The sequence below is a fragment of the Erythrolamprus reginae genome, chromosome 2 (genome assembly GCF_031021105.1).
Source record: "Erythrolamprus reginae isolate rEryReg1 chromosome 2, rEryReg1.hap1, whole genome shotgun sequence".
NCBI lineage: Eukaryota > Metazoa > Chordata > Lepidosauria > Squamata > Dipsadidae > Erythrolamprus > Erythrolamprus reginae.
The window spans coordinates 297,572,598-297,587,538 of record NC_091951.1 but is presented as its reverse complement, the minus strand read 5'-3'; the positions used below and the strand labels follow the sequence as shown (position 1 = coordinate 297,587,538).

General features: G+C 38.6%; 1 protein-coding gene across 1 annotated transcript in view; it reads left to right on the top strand.

Annotated features, from left to right (window-relative positions):
- MAN2A1 (mannosidase alpha class 2A member 1) overlaps positions 1–14,941 on the top strand; it is a 68,788-nt gene that overhangs the window by 48,156 nt on the left and 5,691 nt on the right. Inside the window, exons 15-21 of the mRNA XM_070742943.1 lie at positions 1,553–1,786; positions 1,869–1,991; positions 3,151–3,265; positions 8,141–8,274; positions 9,825–9,966; positions 10,251–10,384; positions 13,941–14,135. Of these exons, the coding sequence (XP_070599044.1) occupies positions 1,553–1,786; positions 1,869–1,991; positions 3,151–3,265; positions 8,141–8,274; positions 9,825–9,966; positions 10,251–10,384; positions 13,941–14,135 (1,077 nt within the window). The remainder of the gene's footprint in view (positions 1–1,552; positions 1,787–1,868; positions 1,992–3,150; positions 3,266–8,140; positions 8,275–9,824; positions 9,967–10,250; positions 10,385–13,940; positions 14,136–14,941) is intronic.

Here is a 14,941-nt window from a genome sequence, read left to right as displayed (position 1 = left end):
TAATTGAAAACTTTTTTAAAAAACCACTAAATTTCAGTCAAAAATTTATTAATACAGTGGTATCTCTTCTTACGAACTTAATTTGTTCTGTGACCAGATTCTTAAGTAGAAAAGTTTGTAAGAAGAAGCAATTTTTCCCTTAGGAATCAATGTAAAAGCAAATAATGTGTGCGATTGGGGAAACCACAGGGAGGTGGAGGCCCTGTTTCCTCCCAGGAGATTCTTAGAAAGGCCCCACAGAGGCTTCTCCCCACCTTTTCTGGCCCTGTTTCCTCCCAGGAGATTCCTAGAGAGGCCCCATGGTGGCTTCTTCCTGCCTTTTCCTGTTACAGTCTCGGAGGCTCGGGTTTGTAACTGGAAAAAGGTTCTTGAGAAGAGATTAAAAAATCTTGAACACCTGGTTCTTATCTAGAAAAGTTCATAAGTAGAGGCATTCTTAGGTAGAGGTACCACTGTATTGATAAAGAGTGTCTTCTGGATTTCCTTTAAAAAAATCCAAATACAAAAAAAAAAATCTCCCTTAGTGGCTCCATTCTGAGGCTCTGAAAGTTTTGGAACTTTTACAGTTAAATCCTAAGAATCTTTATCTTTATAAATCTTTAATATTTATTGGGATCTATTCTCAAATTAAAAACTTAATGTGGGTCTGCTATTTAAAAAACAATATTGATAAACTGATGTATTTTTTTTCATTTTAACAGTTTAAATTTGAATTTGGTAAGATTAGAATACAGATTCATTATTGCAAATAATTTAACTAGATGCTTTATATAAAAGTATGCAAATAACTTCTCTTTCTGTTTTGTGGTAGGAGAAAATAACTTTAATTTCACTTTGATTAAAATATTAGTTAAGCACTTTAAGATCATTAGATGTTCATACTTACCGGTGCTATATGCTTTGTACCTATTATGTCATATATGTTATATAAAGCAAGTAAGATGTATTTGTCTACTTGAAACATACAATTAGAGTCTGAAACATAAAACAGTATAAACTATTAAGTATAATATTTAGACTTTTTTTTCCTTTTGACCAGTTGAACGTATTGTTTTATTATACCAACTTATATTACCTGTATAATTCTTAAAATGGGAAATGAACATATTTTAGTGATATCTGTGCCAAAAAACCTATTTAGAAAGTTGCAGCTGTAGGCTTGGAAACTAAGCATAAATCTCAGAAATGCCCACAAAATCCTGAGGGGCTGAAAAGTCTAAAAGAAATCCTCAAATAAAGACAGTGCCACTTCCATAGTTTTATCATAAAACTAGGTGTGTCCATGGAATCATGAGGAACTGGGCTTACCTAGTGGTGTGCTTACTATATGATGGATATAACAAATTTAAAAGTGTAGTTAATGTAAGAAATAATTCTTCTGAAAACATTTATTTGGTTGTTGTTTTTTACTAGTACTTTTGACTTTGGGCTAGTGTTGACTTTAATATTTTAACTATTGGTTGCTTTGAGAACCACAAATATTTTTGATGCTTGGGTATCTGATCTTAAGATCAGAAATGTAATGTTTTCTTCTTTCTTTTTTTTTAAACAGATCTCTTTCTTGGCTCAATTACCTCCTTTGGGTTTTGGAGTTTATGAGCTTCTAGAGGGACTGAATTCAGAAGCTGCACTTGCTGATTATAATCTGTATCATAATGATAAAGCTAAATTAGTCAAGCCATACAGAATATTTACTGTTAAAGAAGTACAGAACGCTTTGGATGAAATCATGTTAGAAAACCATTACATGAAAATTTGGTTCTCTGGGAATTCTGGACTTGTTGAGGTATGACTGTAAATTATTTTTAAAATACTATTGATTCTGAAATTATGATGAAGATTAAGCTGACTAATTGCTTTCCCTTTAGAAAATAAATACAAAAGAAGATAATAAAAACTATCGGGTAAAGTTTGAGTTTGCTTGGTACGGAACTACCAGTAACAGAGATAAAAGTGGAGCTTATCTCTTCTTGCCAGATGGAGAGAGCAAGGTAATATTGTATTACTATATTTGCAATAGGTTTACCTTTGGATTTTATGTAGGAGGAAAGTGAAGTCACTGTTGATATATTCATTTGGAATCAAAGTTGACTCAAAGTTCCTAGTAAAACTAAAACAATTCAACTTAGTAAAAAGAACATTGAGAAAACTACCTCCAGACTAATTAAAGGAAGATGGGGGAGGAATGGTTGCTAAAATTACAGGTATATTTAGTAATAATAATTTATTAGATTTGTCTGCCGCCCCTCTCCGAAGACTTACATATTTGATGTAAGTACTCTGCCTGATTTTGTTTTGATAAATCATTAGGCAAATTAAATGAAATAATGTTATATACTATACACTATAATCTCATTCATGATATGTTTAGTTTAGGCTTGGATCTAGAGTTTCAGAAGTTTAATTTTTGGATGATTTCTCATGTTCCCATTTAGAAATTGTGAGATCTGCTAGCAGGGAGATAAAAGGTGAAAGGGAGAATTAATAATTGTTCATATGGTTAGTGTACATTCTTAGTGAACAGTGACACAGAGAGAAAAATTACCCTTAATACAAATAGTCTTCCACTTACAACAGTTCATTTAGTAACCTTTCAAAGTCACAGTAGCACTGAAAAAAGTGACTTGTATGACCATTTTTCACACTTATGGCCCTTGTAGCATCCCCATGGTCACATGACTTACATTCATATACTTGGCAACTGGTTCATATTTATGATAGTCACAATGCCCTGGGGTCATTTGACCATCTTTTGTTGACCTTCTGACAAGCAAAGTTAATGAGAAAGCCATCTTAATTTATAATCTTGCCAAATTCAAATTCTCCCTTAGCAACAGAAATTCTGGGCTCAATTATGATCATAAGTTGAGGAATACTTGTATTTACTTCATGATAAAATACTTGAATGGTTTAATCCAGGGTTCTTCAAACTTGGCAACTTTAAGGCTTGAGGGCATGCTGGCTGGCGAATTCTGGAAGTTGAAGCCCACAGGTCTTTAAGTTTCTAAATAGATGCCTGGTTTAAATATTTGTAGGAACTAACTGTAATAGAAGTGATGACAAATTCCCCCTTCTACTTCTCTGTTTCAAGCAGGACCATGAATCCTGAAACTAGAAGGTACAAATTTGTTTACTTTTGTCTTCTTTCAGCCTTATGTTTTTTCTGATCCACCTATCATACGTGTGACACATGGGATAATTTTTTCTGAAGTTACTACTTTTTTCAGTCACGTGACACACACTGTACGACTTTATAAAGTTCACGGTAAGGTAAATTAACAAATGCTAGCTCTTATATTCTATTTAAAGATAAAAATACATATTTTTTCTTAGTGAATAGATGATTGTGACTGACTGTCATTTGTTTCACTTGCTATGCTATTGACCATTAAAATCTGTCCACCGTTTGCAATAAAACCAAATTTCAAATTAAGGAATTAAAATCAATTTGATTAAACAATAAAACAAGTAAGTCCAATTGCTGGAATTAATCTACAGTTAAAATGCCTCTCCAAATATGTCTTCTAAAGATCTTTCAAAAAGTTAATAAATATATTAACTCACTCAGTTGTAGAAGAATTACATTACACTGAGGCACCACTAGAAAAGATACAACCCCAAGTCCCTGCTGTAGGATCTCTGAGCCTCCGTAGCAAACTTTGCCCCTGAGAATGGAAGTTCCTGTGAAATGAGATGCTTTCTTAATCATAATGGACCTTAGTCCTATTTAACCATAACAATCAACATTTAGGTTTTTTGCCCTGGAATAAATTGACAGGCAGCGCAGAGCATGAATTCTAGGCAAGATGGGATTTTCCTGCATTCTTCTTGAGACCAGTGAAACCTCGTAAGTTTTGTAGCAACTAAATTTCTAGATTGACCACAAAGGCAGGTTCACTCAGAGTGTATTAATATAGTCAAACATGGAGGTTATTCAGCACTAAAACTACAATTTTAAGATAATTTTCTTCCAGAAAGAAATGCAGTTAGCATATCAACTGGACCTTGAAAAAAATATTGATTCTGATTATTGCCTATGTGTGGAAAACCAGAGAGAAATTCAAGGAGCTCTGTCTCATACCTGCTCCTTCTGAGAATGTTACCCCAATCCATGGGTAGGCAAAGCTGGCTCTTCTATGACATGTGGACTTCAACTCCCAGAATTCTTGAGCTAGCATGATTGGCTCAGGAATTCTGGGGGGTGAAGTCCACGACTCATAGAAGAGCCATGTTTGCCTATCCCTGCCCCAATCTGATCCAGTGGTGGGTTGCTACTGATTCAGACCGGTTTTTGGAACCAGTAGCATTCTGCCCACCTGCCCCACATGCTTCTGCGCAATCATGCAAACAAACCGGTAGCAAAATCACTTGCAACCCACCAATCCAATCTGATCCCTTAGAAAATAAAAGCCTTTGACTCCATTTGGTTAAACAAAGGGGTATTTTACTAAAGATATTGGTTGTAGTCAAGTCAATCTAGCTTTGAAATTACCATGCTTACTAGATACAAAAATTGATTGTAGATTTGTCCCCATCCCATCCCTCCTCCCATGATCAATATATTACCAACCAACCAGAGCTTGCCAGATGTTTTCAGAACACTGAGATATTTGCGGGTAATACACATATTTCTTAGGGTACCTGGCTGTAGAATGCTGGTACAATCAGGATATGGCTGCTCTGGTCATTATTACCTGTCATTCCCCCCTCCTGATTTCCTATCAGATACACACAAAGCTTCATTGCCCTTTCTTCCCTTTTTCATCGTCCTCTCTTCTTCTTTTGATGGCAAGATGTCTATGAGGTGTCAAACCAAACCAGGCAGAGCTGATAATTATTTAATTTCTAATAGGCAGATCCATTACTTCTCTGAAACAATAAAAGACGTCACAAAGCACTATTACCTTCCCACTATAATGGTGCCTATTCATCTACTCACATTTGTATGCTTTCAAGTTGCTAGGTTGGCAGGAGATGAGGTGAGGACAGAAACTTACCCATCACTTGGTGCTTAGGTTTCGAATCTGGGCTGCCAGCTTTCCAGCTGACAAACCTAGTATCGTAAGCGCTGAGCTACCACACCACTCTAACTCTTAAAAATAAACAATTTAATTTTGTGTGGACTCAGTTTCAATATATTTTTCATCCAGCCCATTACTGACTGTTCAGTGAAATTCTAGACCAGTTTTAACTGCAACAGAGGTTAATGTGCTCAATTTATGCAGAGTACTTGAGGCTAGGCTATTGTAATCAATTGTATGTGAAACTGCCTTTGAAAAGTGTTCAAGCTCTAGTGACTTTGACTTTCGAAAGTCTCCGAACTATCAGGCAAAGTCATCTCAAATATATTGTGTTTTATTAAGTTTGAATGTTAACCATGTATTAATATTTGAAAAGAATATTTCCTTCAAGATGTAAATCTCCAGTTATTTCTACAAGAAAATATAGAAAATAAAACATGCATCACATTTATTTGGAAAGTATTTTAGCTTTTTGAAACACCTGAATCATATTGCTTACTTAGTTTCTGCTTCTGTGAGTACAATGAAGAAATAGAAAAAAACTGGGCAATAAAATATGTGTCCACGTCTCTGCTTACATATATGCGTTTTCCTAAAAATGTATGTGCTTTAGATGTGTGAAATTTGATTCCCAGAGTTCTCTGCTATACCATGCTGGTGGGTAATTTTAGAAATTTAAGTTTGGTTAGTTGGTTATTTACTTAGTAAGTTATATGCTTATTGTTGTGGTTGGCTCTGGCCCAGCTCCTGCCCCAAGGAATGTGGAGGTGGATGCAGGGGAAACATCAACATGTCATAGGCCTGTTTTATTGCCAACAGAGTCAGTTAGTGCAGTTTCCTCGGACAAAGAAGAAGGTGGGGGTGACTTGGAAGAGGGGGGCTTGGCACACAGCCCAGGAAGCCAATCTCCATTATCTTCAGTCGATTTGGATGAGGAAGTGTTAGACCCACACATGCACAGAATTATGCATCAAAGAGACCAATTGAAGAAATATTACAGGAGATAAGAGAGGCCACCTGTGTTTGGATGGGGCTCCAGTAATTAGAGCTGCTGATATAAATAGCAGCATGCTGGCTTGGCCGTTGTGGAAGATTATCTGATCGCTGTTCTTCAGGACCGTGCCTTGCTGTTTCCAGACTTTGTTTGTTGATTTTTCACAACTTTGAAACCAAAGCAGAGCAAAGTGTGTGTGTGTGTGTTTCACTTCGTGGAAGAAGGAGGGCTGTGATGCTCCTTCACAGCTGCTAGCTAAGTACTTAAGGTCTGATTAAGGGGATTGTACAGACTATCAGGTTGCTTTGGGACGAGTGCTCTTTGCAATACAAAAAGGGTGCTTTGTTTCTTTTGAATTTTTGTGATAAAAAACATTGTTTTTGAACTTTGAAGTGTGTGTGTGTGTCTGAAATTTGTACCCTTGAATTTTCTGAAGACTCGTACCATAGAGCCCAGCAGAACACTTATTAATTTCTGTCATTTCGCCTACTGTTTCAGGCTAGTGAACATTGAATATAGAATAATAGAGTTGGAAGGGACCTTGGAGGTCTTCTAGTCCAACTCACTGCTCAAGTAGGATATTTATTTTATTTATTTATTAGATTTGTATGCCACCCCTCTCCGTAGACTCGGGGCGGCATACAAAAGATCCTATACCAGTGATGACTAACCTTTTCTGGACCGAGTGCCATGCTAGTGCATCCAAACCTCCAAAATGCAATGCACATGCCAATCCTACATGAGCTCCCCTGCATGCACTCTCCCCTTGCACATGCTTGTGTGGGGCCCCTGCGTGCATGGGAGAGACCTAAAAACCAGTTGGCCGGTGGGAGGTGTGCACACATGTGTGGCATAGCTGAGCTAGGGTAATGGTTCACATACCCACAGAGAGGGCGCTGCATGCACCTCTGACACATGTGCCCTAGGTTTGTCATCACTGCCATTTCAGATGAATGGTTGTCCAATCTCTTTTTGAAAACATCCAGTGATGCAAAACACAAAACTAGAAGTGGTAAATTGTAATGGCAGGAATCAACAACTCTGCAGGAAGAACTCTACAGTAGAACCCCGACTTACGAGACTAATTGGTTCCGGAAGGAGGCTCGTAAGTCGGAATGCTCGTATGACGAAACATTGTTTCCCATAGGAAACAATGTAAAGTCAATTAATCCGTGCAACAACAAAAAAAAATGCTGCCGCCGAACGCGGAAGTTAGCGTTCAGAGACAGCTGCGAAGCAGCGCGCGTGTTTTAAAATGTGGCAGCTGGCCTGGGGGGTTCGGGGGGAAGCCCCCGAGCTCCCCAGGCCGGCTGTGATGTTGTAAAACACGCGCGCTGCTTCGCAGCTGTCTGCTGAATCCGAACGCGGAAGTTAGCGTTCCGGATTCAGCAGAGAGCTGCGAAGCGGCGCGCGTGTTTTAAAAGGTTGCAGCCGGCCTGGGGGGCTCAGGGGCTTCCCCCCGAGCCCCCCAGGCCGGCTGCCACATTTTAAAACACGCGCGCTGCTTCGCAGCTGTCTGCTGAATCCGAACGCGGAAGTTAGCGTTCCGGATTCAGCAGAGAGCTGCGAAGCGGCGCGCGTGTTTTAAAAGGTTGCAGCCGGCCTGGGGGGCTCAGGGGCTTCCCCCCGAGCCCCCCAGGCCGGCTGCCACATTTTAAAACACGCGTGCTGCTTCGCAGCTGTCTGCTGAATCCGAACGCGGAAGTTAGCGTTCCGGATTCAGCAGAGAGCTGCGAAGCGGCGCGCGTGTTTTAAAAGGTTGCAGCCGGCCTGGGGGGCTTGCCAGTACCCCCCGAGCCCCCCAGGCCGGCTGCAACCTTTTAAAACACGCGGGATATGAGCGCCAAGGAGCTGTCTCCTGAAGCCGAAAGCGGAAGTTAGTGTTCGGCTTCAGGAGACAGCTCCTTGGCGCTCGTATCCCGAATGTGAGCTCGGGAGGCGAACAAAAATGTCGCTCCCCTCCCAGCTCTTATCTCGAGTAGCTCGTAAGTAGAGCTGCTCGTATGTCGAGGTTCCACTGTATAGGCATAAAAAAGTAGAATTTTGAAATTCCAATTTATGGATTTAACTAATCACTATTGTGAAATGTCATATCAGTGTATTATGTGTTACCTTTTATATTTAGGATTAGAAGGTCAGTCTCTTGAGATATCCAATATTGTGGACATAAGAGGAGAATACAATCGTGAGATTGCAATGAGAATTTCATCTGATACAGAAAGCCATAACAAATTTTATACTGACCTCAATGGATATCAGGTAATTCTTATGAATTAATGATTAATGTACACATATATTAATAAGTTCCATTAACACATTAAAAGTAATTATTTAATAAATTGCATCACAACATTTTATATAAAATTAATATTTTATTATAAACACTGAAAAGATATATTTCTTTCTTAGTGAATATGAATAAAAAAATCTTTACTTTGTTCTAGGGAAATAATCTTTGGGAAATTTTGATGGATAACTAATTGTGTGTATATATATGCATATGTGAGATGCCAGCATAACAACAAGAATTGAGTTTTAAAAAACCTTTTTTTTACAAACTCTTAATTTTTATAGGCTTATGTGCATTTGTTATATAATAACAATCTGTGTTTACTGTTCAAATTTTTTAAAAAAATTATCATTAAAAATATAGTTTCTTTAGCTAACAGAAATAACATCTTTGCCTGGTCTTTTTGTGGCTGAATTTTGTAGAAATATTTTTAGCAATCATTTTGGTAGTAGTTTATACTTGTTATTGACATTCCTCATGTTAATAAAGTGTGATTGAAATATCCACAGAATATATACCATAATTTTAGGAGTATAAGATGCTCTGCAGTATAAGATGCATCTAGCTTTGGGGAGGGAAAAATTCTGCCTCTGCCTCCCAGCAATTTGCTCCCAGCAAACAATACAGATGATATACACTGTTTGCTGTGTATTTCTGTGCATGTGTGCCTGACCCATAGAAATAGCAAAGAATTGGAGAAATGTATATTATGGGTGTATATAATGGCAGAAAGTTTTCTTAAATGTAGTCATACTAATTTCTCCCAATTATTTAAATAGATCCAGTCCAAACATGATTTAAGTCAGAGTTTTAACTCAGAACACTGTTACATTCCAGACTATACTTGTATAGATGCTGTTAAAACTGATGTGGCTTTTTGAAAGTATACATTATTCTCTGCTAGATACAACAAGTAGATACAACACCACTGGACCTGTTCAGATAAGCATTGTTTTAAAAAGCTTCTTCATTTTGTTCAGTTGTCTAGAATAATAATATAACAGTCTTTAAAAAATAAGTCTAATAATTTGAACTTTCTATAGGCATTTATAGTTATTGACTTACCTCTTTGCAGCAAGCCACAATCAGCCAGTCTCAGTAGTGATTAGCACAAGAAAATAAAATTTTGTCTCTGCCTCCCAGCAATTTGCCTCCTTGAAGTTAGTTTCACTTTCAATTTTAGCACATATCGCCTAAATCAGCTAATGTTCAGGAAGCTGATAATCAGTAGCTTGGCTTAACAGGCTCTGTTCTGTTTGCTACAAGGAGGTAAATTGCTAGGAGGCAGAGGCCAAAAGATGGGGATGGCCGGGTGGAGCTACATTGAGTGTATAAGATGCACCTTTTTTTTCACCCTGTTTTGGGGGATACAAAGGTGCATCTTATACTCTGAAAAATATACTTTTATAAATTATATAATATAGTATACACAATTATTATTTTTGTAAAGCCAAAGCAGTTTTTCTACTTATATTATTTAAATTTTTAACGTTCACTGAAATTACATTTTCTAATTTAGATTCAGCCTAGACAGACAATGAGTAAATTGCCTCTTCAAGCAAATTTTTATCCAATGACTACAATGGCTTATATACAAGATAGCAAGATTCGCTTGACCCTTCATTCTGCCCAGTCTCTTGGTGTTGCAAGTTTAAAAAGTGGTAAGAAATGGTAGTAACATTTTGATATGACTGTGATGAAAGTCACAGTTTATTTTAATAATGCCATAACACACCATAATCTAAAAGTTTTTTCTATCTCTCAAATATTTGGAACTGCTGTTTTGAGTTTGACACTTTATAATAATATTAATGTAGGGAAGTTCTAAATTTGCTATTTTGTAAATATTGTTGCTTCAGACATTTAAAACAATATCTGGGAAATATATTGCAGTAAATTTTAATAGCTAATGTGTAGAAATAAAATCAGTGCTTGGTTTTTTTAGGCCAGATAGAGGTTATCATGGATCGTCGACTTATGCAAGATGATAATAGAGGTTTAGGGCAAGGTGTACAGGACAACAAAATAACAGCTAACCTGTTTCGACTTCTGCTGGAGAAAAGAAATGAAGTAAATATGGTAAGAAGCACTTTCATCGCCTTATAGTCTGCCATCTATTAAATATATTTACTTATGTATCATCGATATATTCCACAATAATTTTTTATTATCTTATAGTAAACAGTCCTCTTCAGTGTTCAAATTACAGTTAATTTCATCAGGAATTTTGTATTATCCTTCTACGCCGGGCTCCCCAACGCCCTGGGCTCACTGCCAGGTCACAGCCTGTTCAAAACTGGGCCAAACAGCAACAACAACAACAATAAGAAGAAGAATAATAATTTATTAGATTTGTATGCCGCCCCTCTCTGCAGACTCGGGGCGGCTCACAACAGTAATAAAAAACAGCATAACAATGGGACAAATCTAATAATAAAAATATATAAAAACCCCAACAATTTAAAAACCATACAGCACATACATACCAAACATAAAATATAAAAGCCTGGAGGAGATGTCTTAGTTCCCCCATGCCTGGCGATACAGGTGGGTCTTGAGTAACTTGCGAAAGACGAGGGTGGGGGTCGTTCTAATCTCTGGGGGGAGTTGATTCCAGAGGGCTGGGGCCACCACAGAGAAGGCTCTTCCACTGGGGCCTGCCAAACGACATTGTTTGGTCGACGGGACCCGGAAAAGGCTAACTCTGTGGGACCTTATCGGCTGCTGGTATTCGTGCGGTAGAAGGTGGTTCCGGAGGTAATCTGGTTCAATGCCATGTAGGGCTTTAAAGGTCATTACCAACACTTTGAATTGTGACCGGAAACTGATCAGCAGCCAGTGCAGGCCACGGAATGTTGTAGAAACGTGGGCGAATCTGAGAAGCCCCAAGATAGCTCTCGCGGCTACATTCTGCACGATCTGAAGTTTCTGAACACTTTTCAAAGGTAGCCCCATGTAAGCAATAGGCAAGAGCTCACAAAGCTCCACTCCAAAAGTGTCAGATGCTAACATGAGTGGAACTTCATGTGCAAGCACAAGCGCCCCTCTGCTCATGCACAAAACTCCATTCATGTGAGTGGAGAGGGTACACATCTGCCACTTGTACCAATGGAGCACTGTATGCATGAATGCACCTACTACTCACATGCTCTCCCCCCCCCCCATGCTGGGCAGGGCCACTTAGCTGGAAAGGTTGGGAACCGTTGTTCTAGGCCTTTCCCCAAAAGCCCTAACTTGAAAATAATGTGGTGCCTGCAAATGCAGCTGCTTCTTGATTGCTCAGTGCTTTCCTTGAAAGAAAGATGTTGGTTTGATGAAAAACAACTAGAGTTATGCGTGCAGATTCACTGAAAATGCATAGCTAATTCAAGGAAATGCTATTTCAAACTTCTATTTTTGAAGCAAAACTAGGAAAGGATTCGGACCTTACTTTTGATTTTGTTTCTTATCCCTAATTTAAGTTACGGTACATAAATACCTTTGCTGTCTTTTGGAAATGATCTTTGCAGACTTCCTCCTCCTCCTTGGCACGGGGCTTCTGTTGGTGCTGGGCTTGCCACTATTGCCCCAGCTGCCAGCATTCAACATTTTTAGCCTGCCACACAGTCCAATCTGCCTGTTGGGGCTCCTAGCAGCAAAGTGCCAGCTCCTGGCAGCCACAGTGTTGAATGGTTTAGTTTTAGGGGGTTGGCATATGCATATCCCAGGATATGATAGATAAATTAGTGAAGATTGGACTTAATCCCTGGATAGTTCAATGGATTTGCAGCTGGCTGAAGCATAGACACCAGAGGGTTGTTGTGAATGGCGAGTATTCTGAGCAGAGTCAGGTTACAAGCGGTGTGCCACAAGGGTCTGTTCTGGGTCCTATTCTTTTTAATATGTTTGTGAGTGACATAGGGGAAGGTTTGGTAGGGAAGGTTTGCCTATTTGCCGATGACTCTAAAGTGTGCAATAGGGTTGATATTCCTGGAGGCGTCGGCAATATGGTAAATGATTTAGCTTTACTAGATAAATGGTCAAAGCAATGGAAACTGCAGTTTAATGTTTCCAAATGTAAAATAATGCACTTGGGGAAAAGGAATCCTCAATCTGACTATTGTATTGGCAGTTCTGTGTTAGCAAATACTTCAAAAGAAAAGGATTTAGGCGTAGTGATTTCTGACAGTCTCAAAATGGGTGAACAGTGCAGTCAGGCAGTAGGGAAAGCAAGTAGGATGCTTGGCTGCATAGCTAGAGGTATAACAAGCAGGAAGAGGGAGATTATGATCCAGCTATATAGAATGCTGGTGAGACCACATTTGGAATACTGTGTTCAGTTCTGGAGACCTCACCTACAAAAAGATATTGACAAAATTGAACGGGTCCAAAGACGGGCTACAAGAATGGTGGAAGGTCTTAAGTATAAAACGTATCAGGAAAGACTTAATGAACTCAATCTGTATAGTCTGGAGGACAGAAGGAAAAGGGGGGACATGATTGAAACATTTAAATATATTAAAGGGTTAAATAAGGTCCAGGAGGGAAGTGTTTTTAATAGGAAAGTGAACACAAGAACAAGGGGACACAATCTGAGGTTAGTTGGGGGAAAGATCAAAAGCAACATGAGAAAATATTATTTTACTGAAAGAGTAGTAGATCCTTGGAACAAACTTCCAGCAGACGTGGTAGATAAATCCACAGTAACTGAATTTAAACATGCCTGGGATAAACATATATCCATCCTAAGATAAAATACAGAAAATAGTATAAGGGCAGACTAGATGGACCATGGGGTCTTTTTCTGCCGTCAGACTTCTATGTTTCTATGAGAAAAAGCAAAGCAAATTGGGCAAGCAGTTGCAGATTGTGAACTGCCAGAACTTTCATCACTTAAGCAGTGCATCAGTGACATTTTGCCTAAAGCAAAGCTTAGAGTTGGAAATTCCAATTCCAGTTATGTCCAATTCCAATTATACCGTTAAGTGAAGACTACCTATATAATGGAGTGGAAACAACAGAGATATTACAGAGGTGGCATAAATAGGTAAAAGATCTGAATATTTATTTATTTATTAGATTTGTATGCCGCCCCTCTCCGTAGACTACCAATTAGGTAGAAGATCTGAATAACATTCTCTTGAACCAAAACTTTCAGGGGAGTGAGGCATTGTAATAATGGAAGACTCGTAACGAGTTGGGGTAAATGTATCAAAAATGTCCTATGTGCCATAGCAAAAGAAGAAAACAAAATAAAGTGCTTCATTCTTTAGATAGTGCTGACTTCAAATTAAAATCAGCACTTTTGCTGTCATTCATTCTTATATAGCAGAGATGTCAAACTCATGGCCCATGGGCTGGACAAGTCACATGCTGGCTATGCTTATGCCTGGCTTATTGAAGGGGAGCACGTGATGATGCAAATTTGACACCCCTGTTATATAGCATGACCAAGTCTGACACAGGCAGAAAGGGAAAAATGTAAGTAACACATTGCCTCAAATCCAAATAGTAGATATATGGTTGAACATTACTGTGACAACTCTGCATATGTAACATTTGCACACATTTAGTATTATCCATAGATTCATGTATCAATATAAATAGATGTAATGCAAATATGCCCACTAATTATTTTCTTTCTGCTTTTTAATAGAAAGAAGAACAGTCACCTGTCAGCTACCCTTCTTTACTCAGTCACATAACATCATCTTTTATAAATCATCCTGTAATTCCAATGGTTACTTCTGCAGGCAGCTTTATCCCTTCACTTTTGAATACCTTTTCTCCTTTAATTTCATCTATGCCGTGTGATATGCATTTAGTTAACCTGAGGACAATACAGTCAAAGGTGAGTTCTTAATGCACAATCTTACAAAATCCCAGTATTCCTGTAAATATAAAATGTTTGTGAAATATTACTGATACCAAGTATTCATGTCAGTGGTGGACTGCTGCTGGTTCGAACCAGTTCACCTGAACCAATAGTTTGAGCACTGGTGGGCCCTGACCACCCACCCCGACACTATCCTGCCCTAGATATCTCACTCTCTCATCCCACCCTGCAGCCAAGCTCATTTGCGTGCCTCTCCCATTCTACTAACCGTGGGTGACCTAGCAGGTGTTCAGGAAGCTGCCCCCATCGAAAAAGCCTTGTTTTCGGTTTTATATACTAGTTAAGAAAGTGCGTGTGCATAGCACGCATGCTCACATTTTCGGTGAAGATGTTGTTAAAGTATGATTTAGGGCAAGGATCTCCAATTTTAAGACTTGTGGACTTCAATTCCCAGAGTTCCTCAGCTCTGGGAATTGAAGTCCACAAGTCTTAAAATTGCCAAGGAGAATTGGCAGATATGTTTGCAGAGGAGATGCAGAGTTTCTTACTACGGTATATGTAACAAGCATTATATAGTATAGCTGCCTCCTCTTAATGTGCATTGATTTGTAGGTGCATTTCTTTTTTCTCTCCCATAACATAAACTCTAGTTCACAATGAATTTAATTTGCTCTATAACTGAGCTGCTATTATGTGAACCTGCTGAAGGAGAGAGTGATAAATGTCTTGTGTCTTGTAAATCACAAACTACAATTTTTGTAATGGTAACAATAATATTATGTTATCTGGCTAATAATGTATATGTCACTGAATGTATAAGA